Here is a 16,321-nt window from a genome sequence, read left to right as displayed (position 1 = left end):
AAAGTAACTTGTAATTTGTAAGAACAAATTACGCTTGTATCTCATTTCTGACTTAAGCTAGGAGATTGTGCAGAGGAGGTATCAGTTCAAGGAAGAAGGTGAATGGTCTTTAGAAGTCTTGGTTTAATGAAAAACAAAACTACCTGGGAAAATACTGTATGTAGACATCAAAATAGCAAGAAAATGGTTTCCAGAGATTTGTTGACTAAGACCGCTTGCACTGAATGAAGGTTACAGCATCAGAAAGAACCAGTTTAAATGGGTTACTGCACAGCTGCAGTCTCAACCTCTATCTACTCATCCCACTTGCAAGCACAGGGGAAAACTTAACTTCCAGTGACTAGTTCATCAGAGGCTTTTAATTTAGTTTTCTTTATTCAGAGTACGGGTGTGAGTAAGTGTCCCTAGCGAGCAACAGAAGCTGTACCCTTGCATGCTGCCTGCTAGGTTTCTGATATATCTGTATAATTCCCACATACTGAATTTCATGTTGTGAATCACTCTTAGGATACTACTACTACTTTCCATTATTATTTTTCTACAAGACATACTAAAAGCTATATGGGTAAGCAGATTACAGGAAAGACTGAATATTTAGCAAAGGATTTAGATGAAATGCTTTGTGTCAGCCTGTTAAACCAAAACAAAGTCCCAACCACAATTGGTTTTGTTTGTTTGGGTGAAGAGGCTTGAGGTATCCCATGAGAAGGAAATGAGTGCAAATAGCACAAGACCAGGCCTGAGGAAAGGGAGAAAAGACTTCTCCCTATAATGACTTTATAATGACTTATTTTCTGATTCAACAGTTCAGGTTCTTTTGTAATATGGGGAATGCTTTATGGACTTTAAGAGAACCAGAAGACTGAAATTAATTCCTATACTGCTCTTGTAGCTAAAGTGCACAGGTGCAGTACACCAGCAATGCGCAGGAAAGGTTGACTAGGCATACAGCGTTCTCTGATCTGAACTTTACATGACTAAATGCATCCCCACTATGTTCCCACAGTTAAGTTGCAAAATTCTTCCCAGATATAGAGCAGACTGCCAAATACCAAGAAATTCATGTTCTGGCAATACCGAATTCCACTCGAGTCACCTTCTCATGACGAGCTGTGAGAATGAACTGTCAGCATCCTGGTTCCATTCACCCACATATTTACTGTAAGATCCACAGTGTCTTAACAACTCTTCCAAGAGCATCTGCTGCCCAGTGTCATTAACAACTAAACTCCTCCTCAGCAAATGCTAGTAAAAATTGGCAGCCCGATGCCTTTGCATTCTCCTGTGAGGCTTCAGTCACATCATGAAGCCCCATTCATATGAAGCCTCACTTCACAAGACCAGAAGCGGCTTCCTTCCCCTCGTTCAATACTAGAAATTGCGTACAGTGATTCACTGTGACAGCTATAGACTTCACCTTGATTTCAAGAGCTTGGTTGAGAGGGAAAGTCTACAGGCTGCACACAAAGCAGTAAGACAACTTTCTTTATGCTCCTGCAAATAAGAACTGGCAACTTGTTATACTTCAAAGAGTTTAAGAACAAACAGGCTCTGTTTCACCCTGAAGTCAGTGGCAATTCTTTAGGAATGAAAAATAGGTTCTCTGCAGAGCAGATTTTCACTCAAGGCAAGTTGTCAAATATTATTCCCACATAAGAAGCAGCCATTTGGAAGTTCTGATATGATTTCTGTAACATATGTATGAAGGGTTAAACCCTACTGTTCAGCACTTATATAGCTCCACATCAAGTATCCTGGATCTGGACCTCAGTTCCCTCCCCACATAACGAGCCAGAAGCCATCACCAGACATCTATTATTCTTCCTCTTTACTAGAAGTCTGATGTTGCCCTCTGTTGGAGAGCAGATACTGGTTTAGACAGACCTTTTAGCTGAGCCAGCTATCATGCTAGGAACATTTAAATCAGTTAAAGCAGCTTGGAGACGCACACATCTCAGATGTAACCCTTTCCAGTAAAGCAGGGAATCAAATGGTTTTTTTGCCATTACTTAGCACTGACGTTGTTATCTGGCTCTCCTTGTATTCCCAACCTTTGTCAAAGGAGAAAGAACAAAATAAAAAAGGAAAAGGAGAAAAGCAGATGCAATTTTCCCCCCATTTCCTCTCTGTCACTCTTCTGTCATTGATCTAGGTTTTGGTAAGTTTCCTCTGTGGTGGCAGTGCCCTTCACAGCTGAAAATGAGCAGGCACTCTGATAAGCCTATTTCTGCAAGTGAGCTCCAGGATTATTTCACTTAAAGCTTCAGTGAAGCACTGGAAAGTAGAAGAAAATCCTCACAGCTTTAAAAGTAAACCAACTCAGCTGTTTGCTAGTGTAAGCCCCCCTTTGCTTTTCATCTATGAGGTGAAATGTAGCCTGGTTTTTGTATGTAGCTGGTACTGACATTACATCACATTTCTGAAAGCTTTCTTAATAGAAGATCCATATGAAGATGTCTATTTTAGTTTTAACTTGTAAATTAGAACATGTTTCCTTTTCCATTTAGACAAGGAAACTCAGATGAAAAAGCGACAAGAATCGATCCAGCACCCAACTGGACGAGGGAAAACACAGGCCTCCACGAGAGGGATTTGGTGAAAATACAGGCCTCCATCAGAGGAGCACGTGGTATGTAAACTGAGATCAACATTTCAACTCATTTATGTGTTAACACTGAATGTTCAGAACAAACATTTTCTCACTGCTGCTTGGAAAACAGTATCTGTAACACCTGCCTATTCATAAAAGCGTGCGCAAGTAATCTCAATAAATATGATTCAAAGTTTACAGAAAATCTCTCATCAAATTCAATGGGTTTTGAATAAGACATGAAGTGAAATAAGGATTTTAATTACTTCAGATTCTTTTCTCTGGCACTCATCTTCAGGAACTTCAAGCTGCAGAATCCCTGTTTTTTTCCAGAATGTTTCTTTAGTTAACGAACTAATTATGCAGTACCTAGGAACATGACGTTCAATGGTATTCCAAACCTCTAAAGGTTCTAAGGGAATATTTATCCAGAAGAGCTATTAAAATAGTACTTAATACACGTCAGAAAACAGATTCAGAAGACTACGCCAGTTTCTCATTAAACTGTTCCATTTATAAACAGGTCAAGAGTTAATACAAAGTAAAGAGAATTCAATACAGAACTTTGAGTGTGCCATCAGGCCGGAGCAGATCCCAAGCTGGGTTTTCTTGCCAGACACAAGAATTTACTTTTTACACCTACAGCAAAACCTGTGTGTTACAGCATCATAAACCCGGTGCTGCAGACTGTTGCTTCTCCAGTCAGCGTCAACAGGAACTCTTCATGAGTACGGATCCCTTGGAGTAAAGGTCACAGAGACATGAAATGTTACTCACATTTCACGGGGGAGGAAGAATTCAGAATACTAAATATATAATGCATTCTGTGCATCCAGTATAACTGTATTCCTAGAGCGGGAGTCATGTTTAGATTAATTTGACAAGGGTTCTGTTATACTGAGAGAGAAGCAATCAGAGCACCAAAATGAAAGAGGAATTAGCAGAGGGAGAACACAACAGTTTTCGTTTTAAATATTCATAGGCATGCTGATATCATACTTGGCAGTTAACTGGAGAATCCTTATCCTAAGCGAAGCATTCAGTACTTAGTTTACACATTATGTAGTTCAAGTTTTCCCCTTTTGCCCTTCCTCCACATTCTTCTAAAGATGGATACTAACCTTCCACACATGGAAAACATTGAATGAATCTGTCTCCTTAATCTTTAGCTCTTTCCAGAAAGCAGCAGATTTCTTTTTTGCAGTTAACCAAGGAAGCACTGCAGTTATGAAAATGCTCTTATTAACATGTTTAAATTATACTATAGCTTACTGATGTGATACTGTGCTAACAAAGCAATTTATCAATAAACAGTTTTAATTTAGAAGCCAGAGTAAGGAGAAGTGCTGTGAGCACAACAAAGGCAGAGAAGAGACTGCAAATGAAGTGACATCTGGTACAAACAAAGGACAAACTCTGTTATTTGAGATGAATGCTTGAGATGCACTTAGGAGTTTGGAGAGAAATCCTACAGGGACTGAGGTTAGGAAGGGATTACTAAACTGAAAATTAAGCATGTAAGAGTAAAGAACTGAAACCACATCAAAATAGTTCACAAAAATCTGATTTTTGATAGCTGATTTTATAGAAGTACTGGCTGAGTGTGCATGGGTATAAAACTGGATATAAACATGCCCCCTCACTTCTCCACATCTTGAAGAGAAACGTTAGCCAAGCTTTTTGAATTAGCTCAACATGCAAGTACTGTAGTGGACCACAGCGTTTTCAGCCTTAAGTAATTGTTTTATGAGGAGCGCACAATTCAGCCAAAAGGCTCTCCTATCTTACTTTCATGTTAGGAGAAAAAAAAAAAACACGCAAAAAATTGAAGAGTACAGCCCATCAAGTTGAACACTTCTGAACTTGCCCTCCCTCACCATTCTCTTTACAGCCATCTTCTATTTAAGATGTTTTCCACAGTTGAGAGACTTACCAGAGAATATCAGGTCTTGAATAGACACTAAAAGGTTTTAACTTAGAGGTCAAGGTCTCTTCAGTTTCTTACTCAGGAATATCCATACACCTCCATGCTTAACATTGCTTGTATAAAGCTCTGCTTTCACTGAAAGTGCCTAGCAAGTAGCCCATAATTTTCACTTTTCTTTATTGGACAGTTAGTATTTTTTTTACACCATTTTTATCACCAAAATGCTTTTAAGAGCTTTTTCAGGTCTGTTTTTCACTGCTACTTGAATCACCTGAGTTTTTCTCCATTCAGCATCACGTAGACTGCCTTGCTGACACCATTTATCAGAGACTAGCCTGCCCTCTAAACACACACAAAAGGAGAGGCAGCAGTAAACAAGCTCGGTGTTTAAAAGCAAGGTCAGCATATGTATTTACACATGATTTTCTTATTCCAGCCCTTAGAACTGGAAATGAATTAAACTCCTTCCTGGTGTGGGCTCCCTACACCCACAAAAGTGTACTTAAAGCCACTCCTTTCTCTGGGTCTCTAAATTAGAGAATCTCAGTCTCCAGCTGACTATACTTTTTTGATTTCCAGCTACATAAGATATTCCTAACAGGCAGAATAAACCAATAAACCATGTTACCACAAATTTCTCTTCCTCAGATAAAGATCAAGAAACTATTTCACCATAAGGATCATTTTACTCTGCAGCATTTTTGACAAAGGACACCACTGGAACAGATTAAGAGGCCAGACAGCAGCGTGAGGAGAAATGCTATATCATTATCTGCTTCAAAACAATACCCGATTGCTGGCAGAAGCAGAATATACAGAATACAGACCCCCCAAAAAAGTATACTGAACTACGTCCAGTTTCCCCTCAATCTATACCACCTCTTCTTACCTCTTTCCTTTAATATCAGCAACAACAAAAAAAATCCAAGTTGTTTGACAGCAAGATCTTTAAGGTGGTACAAAATTAAGCTCTTCGATGAAGTCAATTCATTTAAGCAAAACAGACTACCTTTTAAGATGCCATTTTCAAAATTGTCTATTTTGACAAGGGGATTTCTAACAAGTTCAGATTACAACCTGTACAAACGTGGAGAAATAAAGTTTACATGGGCTTCCACAGAAAACATTACAGATATTTTAAACCATTGGGGTAGAAGTTAACACACAATATATTTGTGTTGAAACATCAGAAAACATCAAGACTTACAAGAGGGAAACTAACATGTTTGCAGTTACGTTTTAGTAAGAAAACAACACACAACAACTTCTGAAGAATTGTTAGAGACAACTTACTTGTGTCTGGTGCTGTATACAGTTTGCACGCTGATTTGCAGTGCAAAGCTGTTTCTACATATCACAAAATTTAATAATTTGATTTATGCTTGAATGGGGGAAATTTCGTGATGCATTCTTTATACTATTACAGGGCAATAATCCTTCACAAACTCTTCTGCTTCATTCTCCCAAAGCTTCTTAAAAAACAAAGCTTATGTTATTTAAAGCTGAATTGCTCTACCATCTGTACTTCCTCAGAACCAAGGCTTCCTCCAATCTTCCCCCCCTTCAGGGAGAAAAGCAAAAAGCTAACAAGGTATTTCATCTAAACATTTGAACACAACTCAGATGTCATGAATTTAGTTCGGCATACGCAAAGGGATCTCCTTTTCCCTCCTTCTGATCTCCCCCTGCGCACTGCTTTCATGCATTTCCCGTCAGAGATCTCTGCATCAGGAATAGGAATCATATGCGAACTGAAATCCACAACAAAAATGAAAGGCTTGCAGTTAATTTAAAGCACCATCTGAAACATGGTTGAGAGGCCGTTATCTCAGGCAGAAGAAGTCTTATGCTTTGGACACAGCCATAGTTTCACTCCACCCTTTTGAGGTGTATCATGCCAGTACAACGGTGTGAGTAACGTGGAGAAGGAAGCAGAGGCAGAACCGGAGCAGAGGAGAACAAATGAAGCAACAAGTAAAGAGTATGTGGACATCCATTTCCCTCGTGAAGCCTGGGAGTTATGTAAGTCACTTAATAAATACCAGGCAAAACATAAAGCACCAGGCAACACCAGTGGGAGACACCACAGCACACTGCCACAGCCTGGGGAACACAGAACAGCTAGACTCGGAAGAAACTCAGCACAGATGTAGTTCTAGAAACTGTCTCTGGACTACCTCCAACATGCCCAGGTATATACTGCAACCAGAAAGGCTACTTACTTATAAAGGAGATGGCCTAAGGCAGCGGTGACACCAAGTGAAGTCAGCAGCAGGTTTAATAAGATCAGGGCCATCATCAAGAGGGTTAACAGAAATGAAGGGACAAGCTTTGTGCTGGTCATACACAGCCAGCAGGACAATTCTGAAGGGGATGGTAGAGCAAAGAAGCAGTAAGCGGTGTGAGCAGCATAAATAAAGGGAGAGAAGTTTTGAACCACAGAATGACTGTTCTGCTGGAAGGCAAAATGCATGAGAATGGGCAACTATTGGGCTATCTACGGAATGGGATTAATGAGAAAATCTGTTCCAGCAGGATCTGAAAGTTGATTCAAGAACAAAATTCAGGTATGGAAACAGGAACCAGCAGCAAAAAGTTAATGGACTACAAATGAGTTAAGAATTACACTTGAGTATCAAGAAAGAAGCAGTGGTTAGGAAAGAGCAAAGGATGGTAACAGGCAGCAGCTCAGAGAAAAGGGATAGGGGGACAGAGAATGTGACCTCAGGTAGTGCACGGGAGGCTTCTGAAGCAAAACAGTTGTTCCTGCTCTCTCATTATTTAGTCATGTAATAATACTGGGCAAAGGATCAGAGAACGAGAGCAGAAGGATGGAAAAAATATTCAGGAGAGAGCTATGAGTAGCAGACACTTTCTGAGGTCATTTAAATGCAGCAGAATATGGTAAAGCTGGGAAGCACGGGATCATCTGAGGTTAAGGAGAACGAGAAGAGCAAACCTAAGCTACTGTTCACTGCTTCCTACGAGTGGGACTGAATTGCTAGCAGGAACAATTCTTTCCATGAAAGAAACAGCTAAAGATACTTAAACAGTGACCTCTAATGGACAAACCACAGAGTCGCAAGCTCCAAGTGTACCCAGATAACAATACAGAAGCCAGAATCTCTGAATATATTATCCAAACGATTAGTGTCAATTAATCCATCAGGTAGCTATGTCAGGTAATTGTTACAGCAGTTACAAGTCATCAAAAACTTGCAGCGTATTCCTTAAAAAAGTGGAAATAAAACATGTTAAGATGGCAGCATAACAGTTGTGCACGTAGTGATGACCAACACTCCTATCTGTTGTCAGTGCTCAAGTAACCTTTAACACCCTATCTGCTTTCCGAGCACGTGTTTCCCTCTGTGCTCTCCTGGGTCAGACTGGTTAACCTGAGCATCTGAAAGCTCCTCAAAGTACACTTCCTATTCGTGATGCGGTACAAGGATTTTAAGTGTTTACTTTCATCACCATACCAGTAGGGATGATAAATGTGACTATACTAGGATGGGAAATTTTGTACACAATATAAGTAACCAAGAGTACTTTGAATTAGTCTAGCTAGAAGTCTAGAAGTTTCATTATCATTTCATACTTAATGGCAAAATAGATCACAAATGCTGCTCCACAAGAAAAACGTCAAATGAGACTGAAGCCATAGTATGCATGCTGCCTTCAGTGTTCCCTTTGAATAAGGAAGTTCCTTTATTGCTAATTCTACCCCAATTATAATTCGCTCACCATTGTACTGGCACAAAGGGACCAAAAAGCAAAGTTCTGGTCTGTCCTTCTGCCTTTAACTCTAGCCTGCAGAGGCACTATTTCCTGGAGGTGGCCATTCTGTGCTCTAGTACAAACATCTTCAAAAAAATTAAGCCCAAATCACAAAGTGATCCAAACACTTTATTCCCAGCTGCATAAAAATAACATCTATAACACGAGTGAGTATCTTTCCCTTGCATAGCTCCAAAACATTCTGCTTGAAATGACAAAGGTGGAGTCACAGAGGAGAAAAGATGTCCAGCCTTGGCAGCGTGTCCTCCCACTGACCAAGGCTCCCCTGGACACCTCTTTATTCTGTAATTCCTAACAACGTCCCCCAGAACTGCTGTGACACCACAAGCTTTAGCTTTGAACGATGTAGCACAAAGTTTGTTTTGTTTGGGTACCATAACAAGGTACTACACAGATGTGAGAACAGTGTGACCGGTCAATCTGATCAGGTATGGTTTCTACAGAAGCCCACTGTGTGGCTCCAGCTCCCTCCTTCCCCCTTTAACATGTCTGCCTTAATTCCCTGCCACCACCCGTGTTCTGTTAGCTATCCCACTGCGCAGGAATAGTGACACCTCTTTGTCCCCAGTTCCACCAAACGTTAGGGAACAAAGACAACTTAGTCACACCCACCCAAATTAATCTGCCACACTGAAGGACTTTACCACTCACCCCCTTATTTACAGAGATGTGAGGAATATTTGTCAGGAGTTTTATTCCATTTTACTTTGATGTCAGCCCATGGGTTTGAGAGATGCCAGGGTCAGGCCAGACAACCCGTACAGGCTAACAGCACAAGCACGACTGGCTTCAATTCTGTTTCTCAGCTGTATAGTGGATAGATGGTTTGGCTTTAAATGATGGAACAAAAAACTCCCACTGTAACATATGGCCACACTGGCCCATATGTCTAAGTTAAGGAAAAAAAAGAAAGACAAGTACTTGCTTTCTCCCTCTGCTTTCTACTGGTTTGTCACAAGAGACCCCAAAATGGAATTATCCCAGGTTTGTCACTCACACAGCAACTGGTTCAACAGAGCTGCAGGAACAGCTATTCAGCTTCCCCTAGAGTTTTGCTTCTGATTCTGAGGCTGTTCTGCAAGAAAAAAAGTTCCCATCAAGCAGCAGAAGCACAAATGTGACTCTTTCATAAGTTACCTGGAGCAGAGGCAGCCAGTTCAAGACTCCTCCATTACCACAGCACCGGGCAGCTGGAAAAAATCCAGTCTAACATTCTCCAGAAAAACCAGTGTGGATTTGTGTACTTCTAATAAATAATGATTTACAGAGAGGTAAATGCACAAGCACCAGCAGTACGAATGGAATACTAAAAATATTACTCAAAAAACATGCCACAAAAATTTTCTAAGCAGTATGATGGATTTAATAGCGTTATCTTCAAACTTGTTAACGAAACTTCACTTACTTCTAACAGTTTGCTGGCAAAACTATGAAATACAGTTACATAAAAATATGCATGTCCAGTTTTTACATATATTCATTCTTCCAGATAGACATATTTACTCTAAACAGCAGAAAAAACAGCAAGCAGAACACTCATTTAAATGGCAGAAAACTAGTAGAAGATGCTAATATGACCTTAGTGTAGCATGTCAAGTGTCACTGCCACCAGCTTCCTAGCCATTTTAAGAGCAGTCTGCTAAGACAATTAATTACATAGCTTAAAAGATTAGGTCAACAGTGTCAAATACGAGACTATAAACTTGAAATTTAGCCTTTTAAAAATGTGTGCTGTCTATTTAAGTGTTTACGTCAGTTTGAAAGAACAGCAAGTTTCAGATTTGATGAGTTACTTCTCAGGAGGAGCAGCAGTTTTACCTTCCCATAAAAGAAACCCAAACACAGGTTGACAGAATCCCTTGGCTGAGAGACCAGGTATCTTTGCAGCCTGCTGATCTAAGGGCTACTTAAGAAGAAAGGGGCAATTTAAAATTCAAGATGTAATAGAATACAGTTTTAGAGTAGTGCAGCCCTTAAATTGGTATTTGAGAACCAAAATTATTTCTAAAAAGAAAAAGTGGACTAGTCTGGAGTTTTCTTGAATAAAGAAAATCTGAAAGGATCCTTCTTGAACTTACTCCTCTTACTACTGCATCTTCTTCCTCCCCCAGTCAGGTCTTCAGCCAAGACTTCTAACTAGGATATAGATTGGCACTTAGGCTGAAGTATGTCACCCTCTCTTGGATCGGTTCTCAGACAGGCAAGTTTACCCTGATTTGAGCAAGTGATCCAGCCTGCCTTTTCTTCCTCAGAGCATGACAGCTATCTGTGACATACCCAGCCAGCTCAGCTACATTTAAGATTTGTAAGGTGTCATATGGAAGAGACAATCGAGTCTCTTGGAAGTTTATTAGCTATTAAGACTATTCTGCTGATTAAGCTTACCAACAGTAATGTTTACAACTCACTTCATCCCTGTGCCATACGCACAGTCATTCAGAAGACACCAGAGCAGATAATGAGCAGCAGAGAATTTCTGCCTGGCAGCTCTAGGTACAATTCACTTAACCCAACGTTGGAGGAGTTGTCTGACCTTGTCACGCAGGTTTTAGACAGAGGTGAGCAGAGTGAACTGCTGTCTCAAGGTCCTCACAACCCTCCAAAAGCTGCAGAGAAAGCTTAAGTGGCTGGATACAGTTACCTGCTTAACCTTTAGGCATCTCAAGTTCAGAGACAGGCATCTCCTTGCAGTGAACCCCACAGGAACACAAAAGCCACCAGACTGGGCAGCCAGTATCCCAGCTCCACCAGTAGCTGATACCACACAGCAATAACCTGAAGTTTATCATAACATTTCCCCAAAACAGTTGCTCATCTTCCAGCTATCTGTAACCTTCCAACCTTCTAAACTACAGGTAGATCTGTGTGTTTAATAACGATACTTACAGTTTTCCTCCCCGTACTTCACCTGTGAACTCACTCAGTCATCATTAATTTGGCCTGTGCAAATCAAAAGTTCTTTGAAAATGTAAGATGGTTTTATTTTTTATTTTTTAACTAGGGACAAAAACTGGCAAGATACCAGTCTAGAGGACACTATACAGTCAGGAATAGGGCCTAGAGTAACTACTTCATATTTCTCACAGCCATTCATATACTGCCCATAATTTTACTTATTTCATACTACTACTTCAAACCCTTTAAGCTATGCATCAATAACCAATTAACTGCAGCCAAAGAATTAGTGTTCATGTGGTAGAATCTAAGAACATTTTCAATTTTTCCATGCTTAATCCTCCAAAAAACGTTCAAAACCTTAAGCTCTATTTTCATATTAACATGTTTTAAGTAACACACACTATCTTACAGCTCAAGCAGCAAAGAGATTAGAATTTGATAGTTTTGTTTTGCTTTTTTACATCCCACTCTCAACCTGTAAAACTTATGCGGAGCGTAGTCTGGTGCGTGCTACAGAACTGCCGGGTCTTCTCCCCAGCACACGCTCTCTTTAGCAGTTCCACTCTCTTGCCCATTCCATGCGCTCATAAAAAATTATTTTCCAAAGGTGGAGGAGTGGTTGAGATTGACATCCACTGATGTACGCAGAGAACAGACAAGGACAGACAGAACAGGAACAAAACCAGAACTTCTCTTTACAAGACACACAGTAACAGGGTCTATATGAAACTCATCGCTTGTATTTCAACAGCCAAGAAGTACGAATGTTTTCACAACACACTAACAAGTAAGCCTGAATCTTGCTCCTACAAACAATTTGATTTTGCCTCACAAGAGTCAGGTTAATATCTCTCTCCACATTTAGTTCAGTCTCACATTTACGTAACTCTTGTGGTATGATATTCACCAACACCTCAGCTGAGGCTTCTTTACTATGGGAAGTAATAACTGAGGTACCCAGAAGGCAATAACTGAAGGTGTTGTGTGCAGTACAGTCAAGAGACAGTTTACACAAGATTTTTTGCCAATAGCAGAACACTTGACTTTCATGCCTGAAACTCACTTAGTTGGCCTTCCTCAGATGCATTTGGTTGAGTTGTTGGTTGTGCATTTGCAGTTGAGTTGTTTTCACTTGCTTCAGTTAAATTAATTATCCTTCTACTCAAATACAAACTGCAACTTCTTGATACAGCTCAAAAAAGTTCATAAAACTTTAAAATTGTGGCAGTAAATGGATTTTTTACTTAACTGGTAACATGACTGAAAATTACTGATCTTCTAGTACACAGCAGATTTGCACATTAGAACGGCATGTTGAACGTGTCTGCTAATTCACATCCTCAACCTTTTATTTAGGTAAAGTGCTTCACCAAGAACCTCACTCTCTTAGCAGTAACACCATGCTCTATAAAAACAAACTAGTAGTGGCAGCTTTTAAATGCTGCTTAACAGCCTGAAGTCGGAAAAGAAGAGCATACTTACTGGTAAGCTTGTTGTGACTGAGAACCAGCTGTGTGATATGAGACAAGGTAACTGTAAAGAGAGAAAAAAAGTTAGTTTATGAACAGAGATGGCAACCAAGAGTCCATTTAAGCTAAAAAAGACGCATTATTCTCCTACTCTAGTAACTCCAGATCATAGGCGCTATAACAAAAATCAAGACAAGCTCAAGATTGAAATTGCCTGAATGATCTGACTGATCCCAGTCCCTCATACTCCAACTTACTGAGCAATGAGCGTGGGGCAGGTACAGTCTGGTATTCTCCATTACGCACCCTTCACCTGTGTTTGTTCTTGCCTACTTCCATTCCCACACCCCTGCTGCTTTCCCTAGAGGCTCTACAGCCTACAATCAACATCACCTGGCCAGAACAACATCCTAAATAGTCAGAGGAGAAACCCACACCTTGAAGACATTCTTAAACATCTTCCCTCTCCCTGCAAAAAGTCTGATGTGCTCTGGACTACAAAGACTCAATTTTTTTTCCTCCCCTACACCTTGTTACTTACTTCCAGCGCAGTCTCTCCAAAAAGCTCTAGTAACTACAGGGCTGCCCCTCCTGAGCAGCCTGCAAGTTCTCCCTAAGGACAGCTGTAGTGCCACACCTCTCACTGACTCCCACAAGCACTAAGCATCACTAACACCCAGGGATGGTCCATGGGGATGTGGTTGCTATGGAAGTAAGATATCCCAGTGAGCACATGTGAAACTGGTTGTGCTAATCGATACTAAATGGAAACTTGGAGGAAAGAGCTGGGATACTTACTGATACAGCAGTCTGCTTTACACTGCTCCAGCTAACCCTTACACACTCATGACTGACCACAGGCAAAAATGTAAGCTCATAGCGGAACAAAAGCAGTCACTCAAAGGCAGAAACAGAACTGAAAGTTCACTGAAAGAAAAAAACTGCATCACAGTTCCCTATGCAGGTTGTAGAGAAGGAAAGGAAAACAGTGCATCCAACCTAAATTTCTCTTTAAATACAAGCACTCTAAGTAGTGCCTGCAACAAGTCATAATGTAGGACGACAAAAAGCAGCGCACAGAAAGCCTGCAAGAATACCGTGTAAGAACCAGCACTATAGGGCAGGCAAGTACAGTCATCTCAAAGAACTTTAAAAGCTTTAAAACATGAAAGGCACTTCAGCATCAGAACCTAAGCAGCCCCTTGAACTACTGACTGTAGAGCTTCAGCTAAACAGGCCAATTTCCAAAAAGTAATTGAGAGAAGATGCTGGAGGTGGTTATGAGCTTGTGAACAAATGCTTAAGTACTGCCTCTGCAGCATTTCTGTCTCTTGGTTTAGGAATTGTAATAGCTGTGACAACCAGTGAAAGCCAACATGTCACGGGGCCCTTGACATCCAGGCCTGAGCAGTAAGGACACGGTTACTACTAGGGCAAGCCATCTGCCGGCCTCCTGAGATGCAGAGTGCTTTAGCTGAACACCTCCAGGTCCACGTCAACCTAATCTAGTTCAGAGTCAGATGTGGGGAGCCAGTGTACCCAAGTTCATCTGTATCCTTAGACTTAACTTCATTATACACAGAAAGAGCACAAACCACCACCAAACACCAAGTTATGAGGCAGGTGAAAGGGACTCGTTTTCATGTAGCTCTAAATCTCAACAGCAGCTTCCCAAGTTATTTCTCCCCCCGAATTGCTGCTTGTTCCTATGTTTTCTTTCCCTACAAGCTATAAATCCTCCAGATGTAGAGAACATTCTCAGTTCCTACTACTGAGCCACTTCCACACACTAAGGTATTTTGCACACCTTTCTGTGAGCTCTTACAGGAAGGGCCCAGTTAATCAAGTAACGTTACCCCCCAAATGTCCAAATAAGCCCTAGGTGTTCAGAAAAAGGCAGGGAAAAGCAGACAACACACAAGAAAGATTCTCATCAGCTCTATTCTCAGCACCTCTCACGCTATCAGCAAGGACAAGCTGTGTCACCATGCCCTCACCAGCACTGCACCTACCTGCCTGAACAGCAAGGACGCCATGAACAGCGCTTTGAAGGCTGAAGTGCAGAGCACTGAAAGAGCAGGGCTCACACTGCTGGCCCCAGCACCACCAGGTGGCATTCCAGCTTTGCTCTGAAGATCTGGGATGCTGAAATGTTTGCTCCTTTGCACTCCTCGCAACAAAAGCCTTAGAAATTGAAGATCTGGTGTAATCTGCTTTTTCAAAAGAAATCTTTTTTTTTTCTTTTTTGATACTGCATAAAGTTGCTCCCACTTCAAGATTTTTTTTTTTTTAAAGCTGAGAAGAGTTAAACTGAAGCAGCTGAATAAGACAATTATCACCATCTCAGCTGCATACTAGAGAGCCAGCACCTCATCACAAGTACCAAGGACCTCTGTGCAGGTGGGACCTCAGCACCTCTGCTGCTTGGCAAAGGTCTACAACAGGCAGACCAAAGGGCACTTACAGACTGGGAGGTCAGAACAGCCTGCCACAACAGTCAATTCCAAGAGAACTTTGCACTTCTTCTGCATCTTCTGTACACCACCACTGGAAATGCCAGGAACCAAGTCTTTGAAGGAGCGCACCCCTCAGCGGCCATGCTGACATTACAGCACTTCGTATACAGGGCATGAATTCATTTGATTTCAAGAATGCACCATGCATCCCCACAGAAGCTTGAGGGTCAGGATATTAACAGGGCAATTTACGCACTTGGTAATTACAAATTCTCATCATGGTCCCAATCCCACCACTGCTTCAAAATGGAACATGTGGGAAAAGAACATTTGAGCTCTTCTTTTTGTCCTAGCATCAAGCTTTTTCATATGCTGCTTCCATGCACCACAAGCTGGCTTTCCATTAAATACTTAGATGACAAGTCTTGACTTTTTTTTTAAAGGAAGAAAAAAAAAACACAACAGGAAGACTCCAGAGACCTTGCTGGATGAAGATAACACACTGCCTCTCACACTGGAGGAAGTTAACACAGAAGGAGCATTACAGCATTGTACTGAACAACCTGCAAGTAGCCTGCCACTCCATCTCCTGGGCCTTGGTTATTTTAGCAGCGAACAATTCTATCAACACTAACGTTTTGGGAAAAAAATTCTAGCCATATTAATTCCATCACGTACACACGTACTTTATGTAAAATATGAATAGCTTACAGATGGAATAATGAGAACAAATTAACACTCACAGAGTAAATAGGATTTCATCCAATATTCCTTTCCTAGCAGCAAGGCTACAGAGCAGCAGATGTCCCGAGTTACTTGAGCAAAATAATTCATAGCTTCCCCACATCCACCACTTAAAAATAAATAAAGCAGAGATTGAGACTGCTCCTTGCAATGAGAACAATTCCCTAATTCAAGATGAGTGCTTGAAATCCCAACAATAAGTGCCCTAGCCAGGCAAAAGATGCATCATATCCTGTTTGCTTGATCAGATTATTCACCTTACAGGACATCTGCTAACCCCCTTTGCCTCTACTTGTTTACAGAACACCCAGATACTGACAGGTAATCTATTTACTCCACAACATAGAATAATAATAATAAAAAAAACACAAATATTTTCACAAGGCCAAGACATGTTAAAACTATTAATGGATGCACAAATATAGTATAAATGTGTTAA

At 40.9% G+C, this 16,321-nt stretch overlaps 1 protein-coding gene across 2 annotated transcripts in view; it reads right to left on the bottom strand.

Annotated features, from left to right (window-relative positions):
• The window catches only part of RSU1 (Ras suppressor protein 1), a 100,650-nt gene that overhangs the window by 79,043 nt on the left and 5,286 nt on the right, over positions 1–16,321 (bottom strand). For both annotated transcript variants that reach the window (XM_035316232.1, XM_035316233.1), the window contains exon 3: positions 12,696–12,746. In XM_035316232.1, coding sequence (XP_035172123.1) covers positions 12,696–12,746 — 51 coding nt within the window. The remainder of the gene's footprint in view (positions 1–12,695; positions 12,747–16,321) is intronic.

The sequence above is a fragment of the Oxyura jamaicensis genome, chromosome 2 (genome assembly GCF_011077185.1).
Source record: "Oxyura jamaicensis isolate SHBP4307 breed ruddy duck chromosome 2, BPBGC_Ojam_1.0, whole genome shotgun sequence".
Classification (NCBI taxonomy): domain Eukaryota; kingdom Metazoa; phylum Chordata; class Aves; order Anseriformes; family Anatidae; genus Oxyura; species Oxyura jamaicensis.
This window is presented reverse-complemented; position numbering and strand designations above follow the sequence as displayed.